The sequence below is a fragment of the Protopterus annectens genome, chromosome 4.part0 (assembly GCF_019279795.1).
Source record: "Protopterus annectens isolate FY-2018-M chromosome 4.part0, PAN1.0, whole genome shotgun sequence".
NCBI classification, from domain to species: Eukaryota; Metazoa; Chordata; order Ceratodontiformes; family Protopteridae; genus Protopterus; species Protopterus annectens.
In genome coordinates, this window is record NC_056733.1 from 1,999,405,654 (window position 1) to 1,999,417,165 (window position 11,512).

General features: G+C 36.3%; 1 protein-coding gene across 2 annotated transcripts; it reads right to left on the reverse strand.

The window, feature by feature from the left end:
• Positions 1–1,870: 1,870 nt before the first annotated feature.
• Positions 1,871–11,116, reverse strand: ARL14 (ADP ribosylation factor like GTPase 14). Of its 2 annotated transcripts, none has more exons than XM_044069623.1 (2): positions 10,452–11,116; positions 1,871–2,261 (listed from the first exon to the last, which is right to left on the reverse strand). In XM_044069623.1, the coding sequence occupies exons 1-2, from the start codon at positions 10,956–10,958 to the stop codon at positions 2,190–2,192; spliced, it is 579 nt and encodes a 192-aa protein (XP_043925558.1). In that variant the 5' UTR covers positions 10,959–11,116; the 3' UTR covers positions 1,871–2,189. The 2 variants fall into 2 exon arrangements, with proteins under 2 accessions (XP_043925558.1, XP_043925557.1); XM_044069622.1 differs by having other exon boundaries at positions 10,372–11,116.
• Positions 11,117–11,512: the final 396 nt, after the last annotated feature.

The following is an 11,512-nucleotide window of genomic DNA, read 5'->3' on the forward strand; positions in this document are numbered from 1 at the left end:
GTCATTATTACTGAAAATAATGATAAAGGCTTGAACCATATCTAAGGTACCTTCTCACTGGATTTTTGCCATTAAATCTGAAACAGTACTTTAGGTTATATAGGTTATGCATTTTGTTTAGTAGATATGAAATCTCTAAAGATAACCAATCCGCAAATATATGTAGGAAAAGATGAACTCTGTATACCTTAGCTAATTCAAGTTACCATATTTTGATTATACTTTTCTGAAAGTTCAGATCTGAAAAGTGTAACTCAAAATATATGAAAAAAAGCCAAAAAGTATTTTATGCAAGTGGGAAAACCTCCCTCCATCCCCAATATTTTTTTTTTGAGGGGGGGGGGGCTTGACCTTCCACAACACCCTAAATTATAGATACCAACTGCATGGTTGCACTATAGTGAAGAAAAAGCCAACCTTCAAAAAGTGCATCAATAACTCACACAGTCAAACACACCATTGTTAAAACATCTGACACTAATTTTTTGAACAAAAGACTGGCAGTTGTGATAATTTCAAATTGAACATATGCCAGGTGAACTGTTCTGCCATTACAGTTCCTTTTATTTGAATGTAGTTTTTTTTTATCAAAGCTAAAATATTGGTCTGCAGGACTTTTTCTTTAAGATATTAACATGCTATGTAGATTGTTTTTTATGTATTTATTTACCATTTATTTGTTCCCCTGCAACTGCTAGTGCCTGACGTAAGCTATGTCCCAGAGCCCCTCCTTGATAATCTATTCTGTTTACTTATTAATTCATTTCTTTATTTTATTTTTTGTTAACAGGGTAAGTGATTCTGGATCTATTCCTAGCACCTGTCGACCTTATTGTTTGTAGATCAGGGTCCTGGAAGCAGGAAATCTTTTGTGTAAGTGACCAGGGAGTGGCAGAGAGATCAAGGCATTCCATTATGGCAAAGAATGTTTGGTTATAGTGACTGGAGGAGGTTTCTTATTTTATTTGTGTTTAAGAAGACAAATATATTTGTGATTTTTGTTCTTGAAGTCACATTATAAAAAAAATTATACCATAGAACTAATACATCTTTTATTTTTGTATTGTGTCAATTTTTATTTAATTAATAAATGCCTTAGCAACTGTTTCAAGGCACAGTACACTATAATGCAGGTGAGCATAAATGAAGTAGTGCGAACAAGAACAGGATGGACTAATTAAAGAATGAGTCAGAAAATTATTACAAAAAAAATATCAAACTAATATTTAAAATTTGCGATACAACTTCAGCAAACTATAATTTTGCTAAATTAAATAACTCTGACACTATGGCTAATGCTTTTAAAGAGGAAGTACATATGAAGGTGTTAGCTGAGGTAACAGAGACTCATTATAGCTTGTATGGTGAAATAAGGAGATGAACCCACATTGGTCATTTCATAATATCTAAAATTTGAGTGAAACTGAATGCAGTTCATTGCTTGAGTACCTGCTTAATCTGGTTTAGGGTTTTGAGGGACGTATAGCCTACCCTCAGGGTTGGTGTTGGCATTCTGGGGGGCCCCAGCAAATGTCATATTGTGGGCCCCCAGGGAACTTCTAGTCTATGTATTACCCTGTCACTGCCACCCCTCATAAGTAACCTTTTAGCTCATGATGCAAACTTTTAGGAGTAGTATGCCCAGACTGACCTGTTGCTACACTGCTCTTACATTATGAGAGGCTTGTGTACAACACTAGGTTGACCCATCTCACAAAGGAACATTCACAGTTGCTGACATTTTGATGCTACAATGATGCATTACAAGTCTATGTATAACGTTGGACTTAGGCGAAATGGTACCCTAGGCACTGCCTACTGTCCCTCGGGTTCACAGTCTTAAAAAGAACATTATAAAGTCTCTGATGACTTATTCTTCAAAGTGTTTATTTCCAGGAAATTCACAAAATCTTAACTAATTAGATGAATGAGGTGAAAATGCATAGCACACTGAAAGGAAGTACCACCTAGATTGTTAATCACAGAGACATAATTTATCTCACCGCTGCACAACTAATCCAATTGTTAGACATTTACATCTTCCTTCAAATTACAGCAAGAACACAGTCATGCTAATGAAAGAAATGCCAGATCTCTGTATATCCCCAAAGCAGTTCCAACTCCAAAAGTTGTGCTGTCGGTCTGTTAATGCACTGACAACCACAGTGCAGCAATTGCCACCTGAAGCTTCACAGGATCCTACTCCATACCGACAGAGAGATGTAGCAAGTATCTAATGCAACTTGAATGCAGCTTGTAACCTGGAAATATATAAAGAAAAAACAAAAGAAATAAATACTTCCTCCAATAATGATTACGTAGCTTACAAATACTGCAGAACAGCATAAAAATTGAGATAGCAGTCAACCCTATGCTTCAATTTCCTTTAAATTTAAGAATTAAGGTAACACATAGTATATTAGAGTTCTGAAAGCAAGGAATCTGACTGTAGTTTGTATGGTAAAAATATGATTAACATATGATGACAATATTAACTTATTTGTATTACATAATGTAGCATAATTGATGATTGACAGATGAGGTTAAATACAGACATTGCAAGTAACTGAAGACAGAATTTAGACTAAATTTGGGGAAAACAGAAAACAACAAGTGAAACTAAATCAGGCTACTTTCCATGGAAAACTGCAAAAAATATGTTTTTGCAGGGATTATGCCTCTCTTCATCTCCACCATGAAATGGGTTTTGTCCTCACTCCCTCCCTGCTTATTATGACTTTGAGATCCAAAGCACTGAAGAAAGAAAGCAATATGAAATTCTTTTTTGTAAATGTTTCTCCTTTCTTCATGGTTACAGTGGTCTGGGAGACGGGTCTATATCACTTCGACGAAATGGCAGAAGTTTAAACACCATATGTTTGAACTTCTAACCTTGAAGCGCAAAAATATTAAATGCTTAGAACAGCGATTCTTTTCCCTGGGAAAAAAATCGCTGTTCCAAGAAACACACACACAACACAAGCACACCAAAAAAACAGCAATCCACACACATATACACTTAAAATCCTACATATAACCCTACACTAAACTGTACATACGCTACTATCTATCCACTTACCTTAACCCAAACCCTAACCCTAAGGTCCGTCACTATCGCACACTCACCTGACCCGTGCCCTACCCCTAACTCACCTATCCCACCCTAACAGTAAAGTCTGTCACTATCGCACACCCATCTCATCCGCGCCCTAACCCTAACGTCCGCACAATCGCACACGTACCTGAACCCGACTCGTAACTTTCCACCACAGTGCTGAAAATCGTGAAGTCACAAAAACGGCCAACCAAATTCTTTCCCTGGGAAAGAATTCGGTGTTCCGCGGCTTCGCGATAATCAGTTTTCGAACTTCATAGTTCGAACATATGGTGTTCGAACTGCTGAAGTTTCGACGAACTGATAGGAACCCCTGGGAGACACAGCCCCCATTTATACCACATGCACACACACACACACACACACACATCTGTGAGGTTTGCTAAAGCATTGCCATTTTTTTTTTGTTGGAGGCATTCAGTGTTTTCAAAACTCAGTTTTTCAAATTTGTACTTTTTTTTTGAGTTGTGCTGTCTGAATTTGGTCTTATCAAGAAGAACTATAGTAAAGGCATAGCTCCTTTAAGACAGAACCAAGGTTAATATACACAGCTTTTATTTGTGGACTTATTATGTACGAGTTGTTACTCTCAGGCTATTGTAACCTGGAGGCCCTTGCTAGCTTTTCTGTGTTTGGAGCTATGAAATAACTATAGATTTAAACTTTTTCTGGGCATTAGCTATTTTGCTGTGAGTTAACTGAATCCTAGCTCTAAGGGCTTTGATAAAGTCCATGTTGAGGAGTAGCCCTGTCTATTCATGAGCCAAGGAAAGTGCTAAGTAAGGATAAATATGTGGCAGTTCTTCTTCCCATTGTTGTATCATGGTGTTTAAACCAGTTAAACTCTGAACAAAACAGATAGGTCTTACATACAGCATAGTGTGTGGGAGGAGTGTTGTTGGTGACACTGCTAATGTGATAGTTTGGCTGCATGATAGTATGTTGGGACTGACCACAAAGCCTATATAGAGGCATTATATAAATTCTGAGACAATGGACATTATCTATTTGACTATGGGCATTATATAGCCAGGAGCAGTTTGAAAATGTTAGCTGCCTTTGGTGGTGATTTTTCTGTTGGTAAGCTTGAGCTCAGAGGTGACTTTATTGAAATATTTGAGTACATCTGTGATCGTTGGTCTGTGGGCAGTGCTAGAATTCTGAGGACTACACTAGACAGTTGAAATCTCTAGTAAGAAAAAGTGTCATCCTGAAAGTAGTTCAACAAAGGGTAAGTAGCATCTTCACTGGCTTTGGTGTCATACCTAGATAGTAACAAACATTTACTCTATAAGTTGATACCTCGCAAGATAAAATAGTGTGTGTAAAAAATCCAGCTGTGCATGGATGGCTACTTATCTCTTGGCTGTCACCCCCACCACAGCAAACCTGTCATAGAGGAACAAAAGTGCCAACAGGAAAACAAAACAAGCTAGTTGATGAACAATATTCCTTTCTATCCAAGGAAGCCAACTTCACATTCCTTATGCACAAAGGTATACTGGTTTTGACCTTAACTGGGTCTTTTCTGTTTGTATTAATGGGAGTCACAACAAAATAAAAAAACATCATTCAGTTTATGTGCCCACTCACTATTTGCAAACCTTATAGAAAAAAATCCAAAACATACACATGCATTTTTTCTCCCATCTTGGTTGTTCTAATGTCATCATGTTAGGAGACGTAGACTAGCACTGAAACCACAGCAACCCTTTTTTTCTCATGTCACTGTGGCATGGCTATAATTTCTCACAGACTGTACCTAAAACAACCAGACCTAACTCTGTCTCAGGTAGAAACTCCATCACTGATGAACTGATTACTGAATCTTCATCCAACACTGTCCAAACTCTAGTTCTGTACTCTGCTTTTAATGATTATGGTCTTGTTACTACTATCCTTAATTATTAAAGAACAAGCTTAAATCTAGCAAAAGCAACACCTTTATGACACTGGAAATAATCTGGACTATCTCTTATCTGTGAGCTTGTCATTGTAAAATGGTCATAATCTTTAGATTAGTCTGATACCAAACCCATTCTACAGTAATTTCTAGATATTTTTACACTCCTTAATTAGAATCACTTCCTTACATGTGAAATAATGGTAGTAGGGCTTACTTCTATTTCAAAAAATAAGTCACTTAGCTACTTCCAAAAAGAGAAGAGATGAAAAACCACGGGAAACTATAAAAAACTTCAACAAGATGACTACCTTAACATGTCTTTCAAAATTGTTGATCTTTCTGGTAGAAATTTTATTTCCTCAAACACCGTCTTCACTTGAAGAACTTGTAAGAAATCATGATGGATGTGAGCAATTAACCTTCTACTTCTGCTAGTTCCTGACAAGGCTTATGCATTACTGTCTGCATTCACAGTAGGACCATCATCTAGCAATACATTCCTTAAGCTCATCCATGCCTTCTCTCACAGGGTGGCATAGAACCAAATGCACTTTATTCCCATTTCATTAAGGTATTGCAGTGTACTGTGCATGGAAATGGAGGTATATGCCTTTAAATGTGTGTCAAAATATCTTGCACATGTGAAATTTTCACAATACTTATAAATTGCTTATGTTAGCCAGTGATTTCCAATCATTGCTTTTATAAAAGGGAGTGGGCCTGGAAGAAGCAAACCAAGAAGTAGGTTCTTCATTTTGAGGCTCAACGTTGGGTAAGCAGGGAACTTACTCAAAGTTCCAGGATTTGTGGAATTGCCAGTGCAGCTGGGACTTTTTATGAATTTGAATTTCTCTTGCTGTTGCTACATCTGAGGAGAAGTCCTGGCAGGGCTTGCAGCAGTAATATGCTAGATTGCTTGTTTGCTGGAACAGCTGTACAAGACTGACTTGTTTGGTGGAAATAAAAGGTACTGTTAATTTTTATGCTGAGCTGTGCTTTCATTGCCTTTCATGCATGCGTGTAGACATTAATAAATACTTAAATAACTTATATTTTGGATGTAAAATACTTCCTACAGTGACAATTACATATCTTACAACAAGTCTGAAACATCAGGGCTAGGAACTATATCAGAAATATAAAAATATACAAATATACCACTAATTAAACAAATATAAAACAATTTACCAGAAAACCCATTTCTTATAAATATTTTTCCATTATGGCTTGAATATTGAGTGTTACGGCTTGTATTTGATAAACAGTATCAGCACCTTATAAAGCATTTGCAGTAGCCTAATTTACTTCATTAATTTCTGTCTTTGATGTATAAATACTGCTAGATACATAAATACATGCTTGAAAGTCAGCTACCCCCCCATTTATTTCAGACGTATTTTAGAAGCTCTGTGGTACAGAGACTTAAAAAACCTGACTTCTCTCAATTTCTTTGCTTATTCGTTACACCTTGTCCAAACTGTCTGCATTCTGAAATTCTTAGCCTGTGCCCAAATGACCATTGCAGCACCATGCACTTGGTTATGTACTGGAGACAAAGTATTCTCTATTTATATCTGTATAGCACACTGTACTTTACCTGCCTCGTATGCATGATTGAGAAATCCTGTCACCTTTAACAAGCTTGTTATGAGCTTCCTTAGTGAGAAGACAAAATGTACCCGCTTTTCTGTCCAAATTACAGTTTGTTTTTAATGTTGTGAACCCAGCTAATGTTTGCAGTACTCATAATGAAGGGATTATCTTTCCATTGTATTCTAAGGATTGTTAAATCTGTACCATGATGCTGCTGCATTTCTTAGTATTCTTGTATGTTTTATATTGCACTTTTGTCTCTCTCTATCTTGTTAAAATCTTAACTAATGATGATACTAATGTGTTCACAATATATCTTCAGTGTTCCGTGTGACTGCTGTGTGTATATTCATTTTTTCCATAAATTATGGCTGAAAGTGGTACATTCACATCAACTCACTTACTTGGTTAATAAAATAATGACTAACTTAATAACTAAAAAGCTGAATGTTCATGGACGTATATGTTTTCCATTTTGACATTGGAAGAGTAGTATTTTGCTCAGCTCCAACACATTTTACCATTATTTGCATTATTAATATGTTTATCATCCTTAATGCTTTTGATTAAATATGGGAATCCCTCTTACAATCAAGTGACTATATACTACAGAGAGAGAATGCTTCCATTTCTTTGAATTGCATATTATTTAAATGAAACATTTTGTTTGGCTTTAGTACATCCTTTTTCCCCAAGGCTAATTTCCAGAACAAGGAATTATAAGTATGCATCTTTTGGGCAAGTCAGGTTTACAAGACTGTCAGAACAAATTTCACTTTCTTGTTAGGCTTTTACACCTGAGTTAGAAAAGTGAAAAGTGGCTGTATATTAATGAGGTTAGAATTACTCCGGAAAACACCATTGGCATATTTCCAACAATGCAGTTGCATAATCAAACTTTTAAAAGCAGTAACTTCTTACATTAAAACTGATCACTAATACTGTGACCATTTATACAATTTATGATTCATCATTTTGTGATAAAATACATGTCACCTTTGCCGTTGTTATATACTCCCTGCATATTAGCATAAGGCACTATATACATTAGCTGGCGATACTGAACACATTTGCTGGATGATAATGAATGCGTATTACCATGAGTTACTCATGTATACTGCTGCTAAATCCCACTGTGACTCAGGGCATAACACTGGGGAATTTATATTTTTGGGGGAATGCAATAACCTAAAATTGTGATATATCAGAAAAATGTGTTTCATTAATGCAGTGAACATGGGCATTTATTGGTTCTAAAATTAACTTCTTTTTTAACATGTGAAACTGATATTTGTAGATGAGATGTTCCCCATTTGTTTTCCCAAATTACCTCAAATTGCCCAGTCACTTCTCAAACTTTGTATACTCTCACTGATTGTTCAGAACCAAGGTTGTTGCAAGAGGGCAGTATAAACGGTTTACTATCACATGTCCAAGTGTAAATTAGTCGGAAGATGATATGACCGAACAATAAAATTGTCGAATGGTGTTTTTTGTGGACATCAGATTGACATTTTTGAACCGCCATAGTCAAAACAGGAAAGACCGCATAGTACTTCTTCAAATCCGCTCAACATTCTACAACAAGCCTCCCTGCCCCCCACACCCCCCCTATTTATATATACAAACTCCGAGATCGCACTACACTGAGGAAAGGCTACATTTCCTGATCCCCATTATAGTGCGATCTGCACTACATTGTCAAACCCTGCTATAGCGAATGTTCGCTATTGTAAGGTTCGACAATGCAGTAATCACAATTCTGGTTCTGCTACCTGAGTTTTGCACGTTGGCTGATCGCACATAGTGTGATAGTAAACCATATAAACAGTGAGCTTCAGCACACAGCCTTATGGATGAAGTGTGGTACAGGGCACAGGTCTTATTTGCTTCTCCTCTGAGGCAGCACGTAACAGCTGCATGAATAGGCATGCACCTGGGCTATATGGTGGGCATTCTCTTTGCCATGTTGCATGGTTCCTGTTTCACTCAACATTTAAATCTGTTTAGAAAGCAGACCATAACTAACCTGTCTGCTTTCATGATCACTGAAGCCCTGTCTCCAAGAGACGAATCATTCCCATCTTACTGATTTCAGCTGTATTGCTGTTACTACACTGACAGGCTGACTCACTGATACGCATTTATGGATTATGATATATGGTAATGTATGTCACCTTTTCATGTTTCAGCTCGATTGCTCTGAATGTGTTCCTTTCTTTTAGCATACCTACCTTTCTTTCCCTCCCCTTCCACAATTAGTATTTACCAATTTTTTAAATAAAACTGAACATTTTCAAATGATCGTATCAGTAACTAATAAAGGATATACATACAGACTTACACTTGCATAATACAATACTAAGCACCCACTGTTTTTTTTTATTACTGTTTTTACTGGATACACTATCCGTAGAATTTGAGGAACATAAAAACAACAAATAGGTTTCAACTTTGGGATATATTTACTGTTTCACTCATAGTTAGTTCAGTTTCTCAGATCTAAAATTAACATTCATGGGTTCTACTGCTAATGTCACTGCGTTTCATGTGATGGACAGTGCTGAGCATAATCTCTCAACCATTACTATAGGAATTCGGGACAAAGTCAAAAATAATGGGGAAATAAAGGCCCAAGATCATGGATAGTTTTTAATTATTGTTCTTATAAACTTAGGAAGTTGTTATAGTAAGTTTTTGCATAAGCATGCATTTTCTGAAGGACATGAAATCTGAAACTCATATGTATATCATTACCTTAGTGATTTCAATCCTTAATGAGTTGTAGAAAACCACACATTTAATGAAGCACAGACAAAAAAATTGAGACAAAAATCTAGGCATTCTGTGAAATTCTAAACAGATTAGAGGTATGGTGGCAGGTTAATTAAATTCTTAAATGCCAACAATTGTCAACTTTTTTCCCCCTTCACCCCAACCGTGACTAGCAATTATGTCAATGTTTGCTTGCTCGGGGCCTGTCTTCAGTACTGCACAAATGATTATCTAACACTGCTTCTGTACAGCTAGAATACTGCTACATAACAAAGACATAGCCTCTCCCAATCATTTACCACTATACTACTTAGTCCAGCTGCTGAGTGAATCAATGCTGCTGCAACAGTGACTTGAAAACCTCTGAGACATAGCAGATCATTTATAATATAGCTAATAATCTCATTAAAAATGTACTTTTAAACATTCAGCAAAGAATGCATGGTAAAGAGAAGTCAGATAATACATGAAAGCTATATGATTAAAGCATTTTAAATGAAAATGTGAGAATATAACAGCATTAATCATCAAACGATGTCTAGATATATAACATACCAATGGTCAGGAAATTGCAAATTTACCCGTGGTTTGGCAGCCGTGTCCTTAATGGACAGGAGCAGACTATGAACGCTTGATGTGTACAAGCCTATATTGTAAACACAAAATTCCTTGGGGTATTTACATGTCAGCAATATTTTAGTAAATTTGGGGTAAGCTTGGCTGTTAAGCAATAGCCTACTGACCATCTATGAACACATAATAAAAAGAATGCTTAAGGCATCATTTTCTATAGAAAGTATGATATAAATTAAATAGGCAAGTCAGTAAATAAAAACAAGAAACTAGCAAACATTGACCAGAAGCTGTACGGAGTCCAACAGGTGCAATGTTGTGCAGTTTTAATACTGTAAAAACATGAATGTGTTCCATTCAACCTTGAAAAAAAAGAGAAAATGACGATATTTTTAATAACATTTACAACCTTATATCATCCTTTGAGTCTTTGTAATTTTCTTCCTTAACTTCCTTTACTAACAGGTGAATTTTAGAAAATGCAATTACTTTTCTAAATCCATCAGCAAGACCTAACCCAGTCTTGGCACAGCAAGGCTGAACAAACCAGTCTCTATTTTCACAGAGCTTTTTCATTTTGAACTTTTTAGTAAGCTCTTCAGCGCTTAGTGCTCCAGGGAGGTCTTGTTTGTTTGCAAGTAAAACCACTGGCACATTTTTTAAAAAGTCATGCCTTAGTATTCGCTCAAATTCTTTCTTAGAGTCCTGTAGTTGTTTGTCTGTACTGTCCACAACGTAAACTAGTGTGTCTGTGTCCTGAAGGTAATAATTCCAAACTGACCTCATTTTCTTTTGTCCTCCAACATCCCAGACTGTGAGTGCAATGTTTTTTTCTTCTTCAATCATTTCCACATTGAACCCGATTGTAGGCGTAGTGCTAAAAGAATCATCAAACTTGTATTTGTACAGTATAGTAGACTTTCCAGCAGCATCAAGCCCCAGCATTAAAACACGAGCTTGTTTCACCTTAGACTGTTTAGCTCCAGATTGGCCCATTTATGCTAAATGATAAAAAAAAGTATTTTCTAGAATTTCCTTGCTTGTTTAAGTCATCTGCTCCTCACTTGTGTCTTAATTTAAGACCTCTCTGTTCCGTTCAGTGTATAAGCAAGGCTTCAAGTTCAAAATGACAGTCTTTTATATTGTATCTTATCAAATAAAGAGATAAGGCAAGTTGTCCTGGAGACAGGTTGTTCTACCTCCGTCACACATAAATTGACAGGAGCAACAAAAACGAGTTAGCTTAGGTGAACAAAGGTTAAAGTACACTTGTTGTGAGAACAGAAATATTAAATACTCTGATGTATTGCATAAGAAGTTTTCCTTGTTTTAGGGGTATCAGATAATTTGAAACTTCATTAATATGTTTGCATAGTATGGGTTTAGACATATCTATAACATTGTTAAAAAGTATGCGAGTCTGACCTTATTGTAATGCGTGAGACACAAAAAAGCACTCAAACTGTCATTATGCTTTTAGTGTGAAGGTAAGAGACATTACTTATCAATGATTGTGATTAAAGTTGTACACTTTTAGAACTGATTTTAAA